This window comes from Microcaecilia unicolor, chromosome 3 (genome assembly GCF_901765095.1).
Source record: "Microcaecilia unicolor chromosome 3, aMicUni1.1, whole genome shotgun sequence".
Lineage (NCBI taxonomy): Eukaryota > Metazoa > Chordata > Amphibia > Gymnophiona > Siphonopidae > Microcaecilia > Microcaecilia unicolor.
In genome coordinates this window covers 107,311,552-107,327,206 of record NC_044033.1, presented here as the reverse complement: position 1 = coordinate 107,327,206, position 15,655 = coordinate 107,311,552, and the positions used below count along the sequence as shown (strand labels likewise).

The 15,655-nt window shown below is 44.5% G+C and overlaps 1 protein-coding gene across 3 annotated transcripts in view; it reads right to left on the bottom strand.

Annotated features, from left to right (window-relative positions):
* DZANK1 (double zinc ribbon and ankyrin repeat domains 1) overlaps window positions 1-15,655 on the bottom strand; it is a 179,695-nt gene that overhangs the window by 84,697 nt on the left and 79,343 nt on the right. For 2 of the 3 annotated variants that reach the window (XM_030196241.1, XM_030196242.1), the window contains 2 exons: window positions 13,456-13,548; window positions 3,293-3,415 (listed from right to left, as the gene is read on the bottom strand). In XM_030196241.1, the coding sequence (XP_030052101.1) occupies window positions 3,293-3,415; window positions 13,456-13,548 (216 nt within the window). The remainder of the gene's footprint in view (window positions 1-3,292; window positions 3,416-13,455; window positions 13,549-15,655) is intronic. The other variant, XM_030196243.1, reaches the window with a different exon arrangement.

Genomic DNA, 15,655 nt, shown 5'->3' with positions numbered 1-15,655 from the left:
CAGAAGATGTTGAAGGGTGGTCAGTGTGATTAGGTGTAACTCTGGTTGGAGTAGTGGGAGAAGGTGATAGAAGAATAGAAATGGGTGAGGTAAAGTAATGAGTGGGTTGATAGGGAGGTTATATAAGACATGTCACTCTAGGGGTGGGTGGGTAGAGGGGTAGGGTGGGTGGAAGCAGGAGAAGGTATTCTCTGCAGCCTATCTGTGAGATGGAAAATGCTCTCTGAAGCTGCTGCTATAAGTTGTTAGTTTTCTCTCCCTGAAAGAGATCCAAGCCACACCCACGAAGTTCAAACTGTCAGTGGGGAGGGTGAGGGGAGGAAATGGCAGTGCTTGATGAAAAAGAGAGCTCAGTTTGATAGGAGATATACTATAGGATGTCATTCTGAGGCCAGGCTAAGTCTAAAGCAGGAGAAGGTATTCTCTGCAGCCTATCTGTGAGATGGAAAATGCTCTCTGAAGCTGCTGCTATAAGTTGTTAGTTTTCTCTCCCTGAAAGAGATCCAAGCCACACCCACGAAGTTCAAACTGTCAGTGGGGAGGGTGAGGGGAGGAAATGGCAGTGCTTGATGAAAAAGAGAGCTCAGTTTGATAGGAGATATACTATAGGATGTCATTCTGAGGCCAGGCTAAGTCTAAAGCAGGAGAAGGTATTCTCTGCAGCCTATCTGTGAGATGGAAAATGCTCTCTGAAGCTGCTGCTATAAGTTGTTAGTTTTCTCTCCCTGAAAGAGATCCAAGCCACACCCACGAAGTTCAAACTGTCAGTGGGGAGGGTGAGGGGAGGAAATGGCAGTGCTTGATGAAAAAGAGAGCTCAGTTTGATAGGAGATATATATATATATATATATATAATTGTTAGGGGCAGGAGTGAAGGTTACTTGTTCCTGCACCTAGTGGCTTCCCTTAGCAAATAGTTGCTGTGATCTCTCATGGCAGCTCGTGGTACTACACAAAGTATCGCAAGTGCTGTGAGAGGTTGCAGCAGTCATTTGCAGAGGCCAGCTGCAAGGGGGCTTCACTCCTGCCCCCAATGGCCCCTGTGGACCATCAGGGACAGCAGGTAGACCCGGGAGCTCAGGAGGGGGTTGGGGGGGCTCCACGGGAAACAGGGGAGAGGTGAAGGGAGGGAAGAATTAAATTTGCGGGGCACCGGACACAGGGATTTGAAGACCTTCAGATATGACTCTGCAGACTCAAGCAACCCACAAAGCTCAACTGGGTACCAGATAATCAACTGGACCAGGAGCAAATCACTCAGAACCAGAGGCTGAGAACTGTATCCATCCACTTGCTGGAGACAGAAAATACTGAGGAGCTTGACTGGATGCCAAGAGAGATATGTCAGCTCAGTTTTCTATCTCCACCTGCTGGTTCATAGACAAAACTATCCCACAGGTTCTGGAATAGTGGGAAGCTACATAATGGAATTCCCCTTATTTCATTTCATTTATGAACATTTGTATTCCACATTTTCCAAATCACTTTAGTTCAATGTGGCACATAGTGTATGTCATAAAGAGAATCAAAATATAACATCATCAAAAAAGATCATAAAAAAGATAAAATATAACATCAACATAAAACATCGCATCACAGAATTAAAAAGCATATACCTTACTCACTATCCCTCAGAGAAAAACTTTCTAAAAATAAATGTTTTCAGATGTTTATGAAAGCTTAAATAGCTTTCCATACATCTTAGTTCTCTAGGCAAAGAGTTCCACCATTTAATACTCTGGTAGGCAACCCCAGTCGAATAAACTGACTTGTATACAAGGTTCTTACAACTAGGAAAATGAAGTGTGAGATAATTCCTGGATCCTATTTACTGCACGCATCCCAGAGCTAATCCAAATAATATTTGATATACACACAAAAAAAAACCAACTTAAAAGCAATATGTGCTAGATTTACTAATCCATGTTAATACCATAACATGTTATTGCACCTTAATGCACATTGAGGCCCTTTTACCAAGCTGTGCTAAAAGTAGCCTCAGCGCAGAGGAAAGACCTGCGCTGAAGATAGCGCTGGCCACTTTTTAGCACAGCTTGGTAAAAGGGTCTCAATATGCATTAAGGCACAATAACGTTATAGTATTAACATGGATTGGTAAATCTAGCCTTACATTTTGTATCTGAGCCAATGAAGGGGGAAGTGACTTGCTCAACATCACAAGGAGTACTAGTGGAAGAAGTGGATTTGAAGCCTGGTTTTCTTGCTTCTCAGTCCATTGTTCTAACCAGTAGGCTATTCCTCTTACTCTAAGAGGCATGGACAATCCTGATTATCAAGTTATTCAGATCTGTTGTAATTCAAAGTAGTTCATCTATTCTTTGTTGAAAGGAATATAGAACTCTGAGGAATAAAGAACTCTGCAAGACATACGTCTACCTAGGCAGGAAAATTAATGCTTATAGCAGGGTACCTGATATTGCAAAAGCATTTCCAAAATCCTTTTAGAATCATTTTTTAAAAACCTGAAAGTCAGTACAGTAACAAAGTAATGCATCGCTAATTAAATGACAAATAATCTGGGATTTGTCAAACACTTCTAAATCCTTGAAGTATTCTTTATGTACAGTATTTCCCCAAAGGTTTAGTCCATACATTCACTTTGCTGCTAGAACCTCGAGCTTTCTTTTAATGCCTAGAGTAAGCTTGTGCCACTGTCTTTACATATTTTTATTATGTATGCAATTTGTCTAAAGACATGGGTGTAATTGCAGACCTTCTTATATTAACAAAGAATAGGTGAACCAATCTGAACCTCAACAGAAGTGGAAAATGTGATAATCAGAGCAAAGTTGTGGTTCAACACAGATGAAGATAATAAATTTTGATCACATACAGCTCAATTTGACTCTCCACATTTGTTCATTTGTAATCTTCCTGACCTGATTTGGATACAGAAGTTTATAGATTTGCACAGATATTTAAATATATTCAAATAGTTACTCCATCTATGCATTGTTCTAATCTTGAGGATATTTACCTAAATCCAAGTCACCGAGGACACCTGGATTTTTCTTATTGGAAATGATTTGTTTTGTTTTTTTAAATGATCCAGGTCATAAACATTTCTAAGTAAGTTCAAGCAGATATTTGCAAATCTGGCTTAATTTAGACTGGAAACATTTTTCTGTTTTTACATGTGACTAATGAAAAAAGAAGGAATAATCAAACAAACACACATCACCAATCTCTATTTTATCAAGCTATCCAATGTTTTTTCCATATGTGCACTGACAGGAGTTTTAGTTATGAGGCTGCAATGAGAGATGCCCACCTTGACACCGCACCAGTCACAAAAACGAGCATCAGCATGATTAACACGGCCACATTTTGAACAAGACTGTATCTTCCCTAGTTGATTTGGAACAGGGGGTGCAGACTCTCCACTGAAAATAGGCTAGAAAAACCAAACGGCAAGTTAGCCACAGGAACAAAGAAATGATTCTCAGTGAGCAGTGACAGTAGTTTGAGGAAACATTCCAGTATGGCTTCTGGCAACAAATAATAATTAGGATTTCTATTCTTACATGTTTATAAATTGTTGGATTGATATCCAAAGCGATTTAACTAGCCAGAAACGGCTTCTGGCCGGTTTAAGTGCTTGTTTAGGGTTAACTGGTCATTTTCAGTGGCACTTAACTGGTTAGTGCCTAAGTCAAAACTAGTTATTTTGGGGGGGTTCTGGGAGCGGAGTTGGCACTTGGCAGGTTAAGTGCCAATATTCAGAACTTAACCAGCCAGGGTAACCGCATAATTAGGATCACATAAAAGACAGTCCTATCTTTATGTGGTTCCCCATAGCCAGTTAAGTGCTGAATACTGCTCTTAACTGGCAATGAATTAGCTGGCTCTGCAAAGCCAGAAATTCAATGGCAAAGCCTGGACATGGCCTGGAATTGAATTTCTGGGCATAACGCCAGTGGAAGTCAGCGAAATGTTTAGCGCCACCGGCTGAATGTTGACCCCTGTAAATTTAGGTCTGCATTTTCCAGCTAATTAGGGGTTCTTTGAGAGTGCAAAAAATCAGTCCAGCTGATATTCAAAGTGATCTAAGCAGGCAGGAGCCTCTTCTGCATGGTTAAATTGAGTCTGCTGCCTAAGTAGTGATATTCAGCAGTATTTAATCAGACAGTGCAGCTGAAAATCATCACAGACCGCCCAACAAAAAAGTGGACAGGTCAGGGGCAGCACTGGGGAGGAGCCGGGAGTTATGCAGGTGCCAACAGTATTCAGTGCCGTCACCCACATAGCTATGTGGGTGAATTTAGGACAGCTCAAAAGTTGTCTTAAATTCACCCATTTAGCTATGCGGGCACCGGCACTAAACATCAGTCGACCCACGATAAAAAAATATCATTTCCCTCCGAATCCCCCTCCCACCCAAGGTCCATAGCCCCCCCCCCCCCCCCCATGAACCTCCCTGACATCATGCATAGGTACCCTCACAAACCCTCCCAACAGGTCAAAATCCCCCTCCCATCCCCACTCCTACCTCCCAATCAGGATAGGTTCCCCACCCCCCCAGGCCTACCTGACATCCCTGGTGGTCCAGTGAGGTGATGGGGGCAGGAATGAACTTCCTTTGCTCTTGCCCCTAGCAACAGCTTCCTGAAAATGGCTGCCGTGACTTCTCACACATAAAAGCTACTTCTTCCCCTTTCTACCTATCCTGTCTTTTCTGAAATTATATATCTTTGTATCCTGATATATTCTCTTACCAGTTCTGATTATCCATCCTCTTGCCACTACAAATTCCTCTGTGTTTAACCTATGCTTTTTTAAATTCCAATACTATTTTGTCTCTGCCACCTCATCTGAAAAGGCATTCTAAGAATACATTAAATTTTCCATGAAAAAGCATTTCCTGACGTTACTCTTGAATCTTCACTCTTGGAACTTCACATTATAGTTCTGCAACTTCTCTTCTGTTGTGCATGATTAATATCGTTAAGACAATTTAATGCCTCTTTCATATTCCTCCATCTCTCCTCTCCTCCAAGGTAGAAACATCTAAGCACATAAGCACAGCCATACTGGGAAAAGACCAAGGGTCCATCAAGCCCAGCATCCTGTCTCTGACAGCGGCCAATCCCAGGCTTCAAGAACCTGGCAAAACCCCCAAAAAATAAAAAAAAAAAGAATAATGTTCAATGGACTTTTCCTTCAGGAATCTGTCCAAACCCCCCCCCCCCCCCCCTTCTAATTTCAGTCTCATTTCGTATGGCTTTTGGTGCAGATCTCATACCATTTTGTTTGCCTTTCATTCAACTGCCAGATGATCTCCATAAAAACCATGAAAGGGAATCCATCTTGCTGTTAGAACTGTTAGATTTTTCAACAGCTTTTGACACTGGAGACCATGATATCACACTAGCAAGACTGCCAGAAACAGGTATCAGTGACACAGTGCTTGCCTGGTTCAGATCCTATCTACATAATAGGAAATATCCATACTCTTCAGCAGCACCTCATTGCTATGTTGGGCACTGATCTGTGAGGTACCACAGGGATTCATACTATTGCCTATTTTGTTTAACATCTACCTCAAGCCAAGCTGATTCAGCCAATAGATACTCAGTTCTATATCTACACCGCTGACATGCAGCCACTCACATTCACTGAATCAGACTTACCTACAGCCCTGAATAAACTGTCTGTCCAACAGAAATTCAAGAATGGGCTAAAAACAAACTGTATGAACCCACGCAAAAATGAGTTTCTGTGGATCCCTAACACAAGCAACCAAATCAAAATTCTTTTTTAGGAGCAATGAATTCTCCCTTATATCATAGATCAGGAACCTTGGACTACAATTGGACTCGGCTCTTATACTGGTCCCCCAAATCCAAGCAACTTTCAGGAACTGCCTCTATCACCTGCAAAAACTATGCTCTCTGTCTCCATACACCATGAAGGCAAGTTTTGTCAGAGTGGTTCACGCTGTAAGGGAGTAGCGTAGTCAACAGGACACTTCCAGAGAGGACCACGTAGACGATGAAAATATCAAATTACTCACACACCATGATAACGTCAAGGCTAGATCACTCTAAAAGGGTTTGCACCAGCTCCAACTGATTCAGAATGCTGCACTCATAACTGTTGTGATCATATAGCACCATTTCTCAAAAAAAAAAAAAAATCACTGACCAGTACAACACTGGGCTATATTTCAAAATCGTCTCTGATTTTTATGAACCTCAAAGGAAATGGGCCAGAGTCCTTGAAGAACCGGATCTCCCTCTATGCATCTTCAAGGTCCTCCCAAGGGGCATCCCTAACCACACTCTCTCAAAAGGAAATCACATGATGTGATGCCTGCCAGCAAGCCTTCACAGGAGTAGCCCCCACCTTGGAATGCACTCCCCCAGAATGGCTTTGCCTAACATAAGACTTCTGTACTTCAAGAAGCAGGTGAAAGCCTGGTTCTTCTCCCAAGCCCTTAATGGAAGAAGCAAATAACTAGTTAGTTGCATATTACAAGGACTAACATGGCCTCCCAAGCCAGTACATCAAGCTCTGTCTCTGGCCGTAATAAAATCTAGGCTAAAAGCCCACCTTTTTGAGGCTGCTTTTAACTCCTATTCCCTTGTTTGATACTCTTGTCTGTTTTAAACATTCCCACCATAAGTAATTCCCTAATCCCTTATTTGTCTTGTTTGTCTGTCTTGATTAGATTGTAAGCTCTGCCAAGCAGGGACTGTCTCCTATGTGTAAGCTCTGTCGAGCAGGGACTGTCTCCTATGTGTTTAGTGTACAGTGCTGCATATGTGTAGTAGTGCTATTAGAAATGATAAGTAGTAGTAGTAGTAGCTGCACATGCTTACTATACTTACATACTCTAGCTGAGATTAGTTGCATGCACTTTTTCTGACTGCAGGTGAAATGTTTCCTGCTTAGTAACCCTTATTATTTATCTTCTCTATTGCTCTTACCTGTCCATGGGCTCCTTTTACAAAGCTGTGCTACCAATTAGAAGCAAGCTGAATGCGAAGAAGCCCATGGGAATAGAATGGACTTCTTTTTTTTCACTTTAAATATTTTATTTTGATTTTAACAACTTCAATTCACACAATATTAGAAAACAACTTAATCACTACTAAACTCACAACTGACATACAATATTCAGCCATGTTAACAGTCTTGTTTTTGTTTCTACACCCACTGAACCTATGCATATTGAAAATACACAGTTCTGCACCCCAAATAACCAACTATAGTTCTTGCTTCAATCATCACTCAGCAAGAAAACACCATATTAACCCCGACCCCCTCTCCCCTCCTCCAACTCCCTAACCCCCATTAACCATTACCATAATTGGGAAATCCCCAAGCCTATGAGACCTACTCCCTCCCTCCCTCCCTCCTTCCTTCCCACCCCCTCCCACTCCTCTCTGAATCCCCCCCCCCATATCTCCCAAGTTCAGCCTTCTTAAAGACGTTCAAGACCTTCTTGAAGTCGATTCCGCCCCCCTTTAGTGTGCCATCTCTACGATATGCCGTAAGGCGTTCCAAAGATATTAACCGTCCCACTTTACTTTTCCAATCCCCCAACTTCGGGGGGGTCTATGGATTTCCAGTGCTGTGCTATGAGGCACTTGGCTGCTGCCAACCCCCATCGCATCCATTTGCTCTGCTCCCAAGAGTCCCTCTCATTATGCATACCCAAGAGACACACCGAGGGACTGCACACCAAAGATGCACCCATCACTTTCACTAGGGCCTTCATTACCTCCTGCCAAAAAGGAACTACCTTAGGACAAGTCCACCAGATATGCAAGAATGTCCCCGACTGCCCCCCACACCTCCAACATGCAACTGATGTAACCGGGAACATCCGCCTCAATCTCTCAGGTGTATAATACCATCGAGTGAATACCTTATATGCATTTTCCTGCACCAAAACACATACTGAAGCCTTTTGAACCTCTCCACAGATTTGTTCCCATTCTTGGTCAGTGAAGCTACAATGGAGGTCCCGCTCCCATGCCCCCTGGAACATAAATGGTTGGGGATCCCATCCCAGAAAAAATTTATACACCACTGAGATGGGTCTGGGCACCTTTTTCAACAGCAACCACAAATTTTCCAGGCTTTCCATTTCTTGAGGTGCCTCCCCCCTCCATCCCAAAGACCCCACAAAATGTTGTACTTGTAGGTAGGAGAAAGCATCTCCTGCTGGCAGAGCATACACAGAACACAGAGTCTCAAAACTCTTCATCCTACCCCCATGCAGCACATCCCTAATACTCAATATGCCTACCTGCGCCTACCTCCCAAATGTAGCATTGTCTCTCCCTGCTCCAAATTTAGGTTCCCATCTCAAGGACGCCAGAGAAGACACCCTATCCCCCTGACCCCATCTCCTACATACTTCCCCCCACAACCCCATTATATGCCTTATGTATGTATTATGTGTTCCCATCAGCACCTGTTTGGTTCCCTCAGTTGTCCACAGATACGAGCTCAACGCTTGACTCGGGAAGTATGACTGCTCCAACTGGCTTGCTGGCTTCAGTTTCCCCCTCTCCCAGTCCAATATCATCCGCAGCTGAGCTGCTGTATAGTACCACTCAATATTAGGGACCGCTCTCCCCCCCTGCTCCGGCACCCCCCATAATACCAGTCTGGCCAATTGAGGGTGTCTACCCCCCCAAATAAACTGTAATATGTGGCCCTGGAGCTGCTTAAGTATCTGCCTCGGGACCGCCACCAGCAAGGACTGGAACAAGAATAACAACCTAGGCAACACATTCATCTTTACCACTGCCATGCATCCCCACCAAGATAACCACACCCTTCCACCTAGATAACTCCACCCTAATTTGAGCCACTATTTTCCCATAATTCAAACCATACACTCTATCCAAATCCCTGGGAATTTGGATCCGCAGGTATCGGATGCTATGCTTAGCCTATTTAAAAGCAAACTTTGTTCTCAAGCATTGCTCTTCTCCATGAGTCGAAGAAACCCCCAGCAACTCGCTCTTATCCATATTAACCCTCAAGCCTGCATGCTTTTCAAAATCCCGAAGGATCTGCAATATTGTATCCAACGTCCACCCCGGATCCACCACATAAAGCAAAACATCATCGGCAAACAAGGCAATACGATGCTCCCCCTCCCCTACCTCAATACCCCGTATATCTGGATGGTGTCGTCGCATCAATTCAGCTAAAGGCTCAATATATATCGCAAATAATAGTGGTGACAAAGGGCACCCCTGCCTAGTTCCTCTACAAATGGGGAAGAAGGAAGTGTAACTCCCATTAATATTAAGGCAGGCCCTCAGTTCCCTGTATAAGGCTGCCAACCAAGTGCTAAAATTTTCTCCCACACCCATCCGCTTCAGCACTTCCCTCAAAACCCCCCAGTTTACCCGGTCAAAGGCCTTTTCTGCATCTATTGCCAACATGGCCGTACCAGGTACACCTCCTTGCGCTTCCCAGATCAAGTGGAGGGTACACCTAATATTGTCCCCTACCTGTCTCCCAGGCACAAACCCCGACTGGTCTCTATGTATCAGCTTAGGCAGAACCCTTCCAAACCTATTAGCCAAGATTTTGGCCACTATCTTTGCATCCGTATTCAGCAAGGAAATAGGCCTATACGAGCCACATACTGCTGGGTCCTTTCCCGGTTTAGGTAAGACAGTCACCCCTGCCTCTAACATAGATTTAGGAAGCTCTTTACCCTCCAACACACCATTCCCCAGCCGTACCAAAAGATCCCCCAGTTCACCCACAAAACATTTGTAAAACCTTGCTGAATACCCATCCAGCCCAGGGTTCTTCCCATTCGAAAGCCTCTTAATCACCCCCTGCACTTCACCCAATCTGATGGGTTCCCCAAGCCGTGCTCTTTTTGATTCACTCAAACTTTGTAATGTCACTTGATCAAAATAACTACCTATATCCGCCTCCATTCCCTCCTCTGGGGCCTTATACAACTCTTGATAATACATCATAAAGCAGCTTGCTATCTCAGAATCAGCATAGTGCCATCCTCCCCTACCATCCCTCATCTTTTGAAGAAGGGATTTAACTCTTCTGGCTCTTAAATACCATGCTAGCATTGCACTGGATTTATTAGCAAACTCAAAGTAGTGCTGTTGAAGCTTAGTTCTCATAAAGTCCACTTCCATCATCTGCAACTGATCTAAATCCCCCCCTAGCTTTTTTAAGTTCTTCCCATACCAGCAATGTGGGATTTCGTTTGTGCAAGTTTTCCAAATACACAAAGCGCGTGCAAAGATCTAGGGCATGCTGTCCCCTTTCCCGCTTCCTCAGTGCCCCCACTTGATCAGCGTACCCCTCACCACAGCCTTCAATATATCCCACAATACTGCTTCCGTGACCTCACCATTATCATTAAAGTGACAAAACTTGTGAATATTCAGCTTGACCTCTTCCCGCACTTTCTCATCCCCCAATAGAGAATCATTCAACTTCCACCTGCACCTCCGCTCCCCTTGACCCAGCCCCTTGAGCCTAATCCACACTGGTGCATAATCCAAAATTTGAATGGCCTCAATCTCAGCCTCTCCCACCATATGCCAACTATTTCTATGCACCCACAACCCGTCAAGCCGGGTGTACGATTGTGCTACATGAGAGTAGAAGGTGTAATTCCGCTGCACTCCATGCAACAACCTCCAACAATCCACTACTTCCAACTCTTTCATAAACCACAACAAGGCTTTTCTCTCGGGCCCATTCTGTTGTCCCCCCTCCAGCTGAATGGTCTAATCGCGCATCCGGAGCAACATTAAAGTCCCCTCCTGCCACCACTTGCCCTTCAACAAATCCTTGGATCTTTTCCTTTAACGTCTGGAAAATTCCCTTTTGACCCACATTTGGAGCACAGATATTGATCAATGTCAGCTCCTTGCCCTAGCATCCCGAAACTCCTGTTGGATGACAAACCCACAATCCTGTCTTATCAGAATGGCCACAACTCCCAATCCTTTTGGGTCCTCCTCCCTGATGAACTACCATCTCCCTAAAGGGCCTACGACGCAACATATGCACGTCTCTCAGTCTCAAATGTGTTTCTTGCAGGAACGTCACATCCCACTTCAGTCCACTCAATTCCTTAAAGATTCTACTCCATTTCCCTTGATTACTGAGCCCATTTACATTCCAAGACCCCACCAACAATGTCTCTCCCCTCTCCTCCCCCAGCTCTCCCCCCCGTCCACCCCATCCCTCCCCCTCCCTTGTGCTGCTCTCTGTAACCTGTGATCAGCCATCCCTCGAGGAACTACCCCAATCCTCAGGAGGCATAAACCTTGTTTAAACACTCCCCTGACCGCCCTCTCGCTCTTCTCTCACCCTCACAACACTCATGCATTTCCTCACTCCTCCCAGACTACCTTCCACTCCTGTCCCCTAACCCACAAATTACCGCCCTGACACCCATAGTCCCATCCCTCTTAACCTCATCTCCTCCCCCCCTCACAGTCAGTCAACATACTCCCACTACCTCCATTCACTCTGGAGACTTGTACCCCTCCTCCCCTTCCCCATCATGCACCCCGCACAAATCACACCCTGAGTTTTCCCTTATCTGCAAATTGTCCTCAATTAGTGCAAGAATCTTCCAGCAGTCCTCTGAAATCCTCGCTCCTCAAGAAGCATGCTTGTCGGACTTCTTCCCCCGATTCACCACCAGCTGCCAAGCTGAATCCGTTCTAGGTTCCAGAACAGCAACCGGTTGCTTTGCCTGGGCTGCAACTCCACTGCATCCCAAAGAGCACAATGTTGACCATGCCTCATCTGGAGTCCGGACTCTGCGCGATTTCCCTTCCACCGTCATCCACACTGCAAATGGGAAGAGCCACCTGTAGTGGATCCCCTTTGATCTCATAAACTCCGTGACTTCCCGAAAAGATCTACGTTTCTGCAATGTAGACCCTGCCAGATCTTGATACACGCCTATCTTATAGTTCTTCCACAGGATCTCCTTTTGCTGCCTTTCCTTACTCAAGATCTTGTCCTTCGTGGGAAAGTCCACAAAACAAACCACAATGTCTCTCAGGTTCGAGTCTCGTTGCAGACCCGCACTTGATGCGCTCTCTGTATGTGAAGGTCCACAGACTGATTGTTGTCCTCAAGAGCCAATATATGACCACACAACTCCTGTGTTACTGCTTCGCAATTGCTAAATATGTCCAGATCTGGAATTCCTTTAAATCTCAGGTTATTCCGCCGCAACCTGCTTATGCACATTTAGAGTGACTCCTCTACACTCTCTCTTTCCCTAAGTTCATATCCCCTACATACAATCTCTACCCATGTCCCCCAGCCCATTGCTGTCCCCCACGTTCTCCACAGCTCTTCTTCACTACACATTCTTCTCCATCCAAACCCAAACTAGTCTCTGTTCCTGTTCCTATTCCCATTCCCACTCTCACCTGTCGGTTTTCCTGTCTCTACCCTTTACCCCTTCAAGCTGGCCCTCACTCCTGTTTTTTTAATATCCCTGGCAGAGGCTTATTGGCCTTTGAAACAGCACCACATGACTCTTCAGTTAGTTTGAATTGTATGGTGTCTTGATTCCTTCAGTGCTCTTTCAGTCTCTTGAAAAAGTGTGACAGCTTGAAAAGTAGACAGTTCAAACTTAAAGAGAGCTACAAGGTGAAGGTAAAAAGCAGAATAACTGTTATGGATGTAGTATCAGTAGCAAGGCTCAGGACAAGATTATGTATGAATGTGACTGGGGGAAGAGTCAGGGGGCCACACAGGTTCAGTGGGGACTGACACTGACCCCTAGGCCTTGCAGTGAAGAACACTGCATTAACCATTACCCTCTAATGACTTCACTTAACCAGTTTATAATTTAGTTTTATCACTTTAGGACCCACCATACAGGCTGCTCAGTTCACACCTGAGACTCCTATACAGGGCAGTATCAAAAACTTTGCTGAAATCCAAAGCAACCATATCCACCACATGCCCTTGATCATTTGTAACCTAATCAAAAACATCAATCAGATTTGTTTCACACAATTTCCCTCTAGCAAAACCATGCTGTCTTGGATCTGCAAACTGCTGGTTGCAGATACTTCACTACGCTTTTGTTCAGTAAACTCTTCATTAATTTTCCCACCACCAAGGTCAGACTAACCATCCTGTAGATTACAATCTCTGTTACCACTTTTATAAAAGAACATCATCCATCCTTCTCCAGACACACAGGACCACTACGGTCTCTAAGAATCTATTGAGCAGGTCCATCAGCGGACCTGCCAGAGCCTCTTTTAGCCACTTTGGTAACCTTGGATGCATTCCGTCTCACCTCATGGCTTTGTCAGTTTTCAATTTTGATAGTTCCATCGAAACACTCTCCTCTGAAAATTGACTAGTATGTACCTCACTCTTCGGTGTATCGTTGCCAAACAACATGACAGTCACTTAGGTAAAGTGTAAACAGCTTACCGTGAGTGTTTCAGGTAATCTACTTTCACAGGTAACACAATTTTTTAGGTTAATGGGGTTCCCTGTTCCACAATATCTGCAGATTGCTTTCCCCTTTAACAAAATTAGAAAGAGAGCACATAGTTATTCAGATGAAATTTATGCTGATAGATAAATATTTATTTATATGGTCATCTTTCCAAATGGCATGCTGAAAGTGAAGTAACAGTATGCTACAGGAGCTATCAGAACATTATCTTAAATCCAAAAGAATTACATTTTTAAAAACCTAATTACAATTAAACTAACAAAAAAGGCTCACTGCCTGCACTGGGTCAAATGCTGAGGACATTTGCTTCATCAATCAAAGCCAAAGTCTTTTGCTTGATTACTGACAAAAGGAAAATTATACACAGAAATGGCACCTGCTTTTACTATGCAAAATTTTCCCCTCAGAAATACATGCACAGTTCTATACACATCTCTGATTTTTGCTCTCACTCCATTCCAGCACCATATCTTCACTCTGTAGATAAAAACATGCATGCTGTCAAACACAGAAATGGCACCTGCTTTTTCTATGCATAATTTTTCCCTCAGAAATGCATGCACAGTTCTATACACATCTCTGATTTCTGCTCTCACTCCATTCCAGCACCATATCCTCACTCTGCAGATAAAAACATGCATGCTGTCAAACAACACCCATACTTTTACCTGCAGATATGTCGAAGCCCCAACTTCCATGGATTTAACTATTGCCTCAAAGCTGTTATATTGTCAGTAAGACAGCATGTCAGAGGTGTCACTCTGGGTTCAACGAATCCCTAAACCACAACTGCTAAATAAAGGATGACAAGAGTCACACACGCCCTATAACTTCCTCTACTCACCAAATGTCTACCACTGCTGGAGTCCGAATGCTTGACCAAAGGATGGCTCTTTAGACTGACCCACTTTTGCAATTTTTGTGGTGCTCTTGGGTTACATAATCGAAAGGGGTGCCCAAGTTTTGCTGAGGATATCCTTGCAAAACATCCCGGCGAAGGGGCGGGAAAACCCATATTATTTAAACAAGATGGGCGTCCATCTTTCGTTTCGATAATACGGTCGGGGACGCCGAAATCTTGACATTTAGGTCGTCCCTAGAGATGGTCGTCCCTAGACTTGGTCATTTCTGATTTTCTCTGATAATGGAAACTAAGGACGCCCATCTCAGAAACGACCAAATGCAAGCCCTTTGGTCGTGGGAGGAGCCAGCACTTGTAGTGCACAGGGCCCCCTGACATGCCAGGATACCAACCGGGCACCCTAGGGGGCACTGCAGTGGACTTCATAAATTGCTCCCAGGTACATAGCTCCCTTACCTTGTGTGCTGAGCCCCCCAACCCCCCCAAAACCCACTACCCACCACTACCACAGCCCTTACGGGTGAAGGGGGGCACCTAGATGTGGTACAGTGGGTTTTTGGTGGGTTTTGGAAGGCTCACATTTACCACCACAAGTGTAACACATAGGGGGGGATGGGCCTGGGTCCGCCTGCCTGAAGTGCACTGCACCCACTAAAACTGCTCCAGGGACCTGCATACTGCTGCGATGGACCACAGTATGACATTTGAGGCTGGCATAGAGGCTGGCACGACATATTTTTTATGTTTCAATAATTTTTATTGAAAAACCACAGAATAACATTTCCATCAGGTACGTTGTCAACTTACTTATCTAACATGGGTCACTGCAGTATCTTGAACAGATAAACACATTACCTGTCAGATGACATTAAAATGCTCTCTTCCTTTCCCCACAGAGCTGACCTACTACAGCTTTGCTCTCCAATAACTTTTTACATTTTTCTCCCCCTCCCTCCCTCCCAAACCCAACCCCCCTCCCAATCTCTATTACAGTTGCATTCCACAGTCCTCATACTTTATCTGCTTTACTTCAGCGCCTATATCACATGTTCATTATTTGTCCCCTGGCCTGGGGTGTCAGCGTCAACCAAAACGGAGTCCAACAGTTCCAAAAGGTTTTGGTGATCAATGGTTTTCGGGCTTTCAGACTCGTTCTCTCAGTGTGTAGCAAGTGGATCATCTGCCCTCTCCATTGAGGTACCGTAGGGCCTTCCGCCGATAGCCATGCCAGCAAGATTGTTTTCTTTGCCACCATTATAGCTCTTGAGACAAATGCTCAGCATCCCCTTGGTAAGCATCCGGACAGCCGT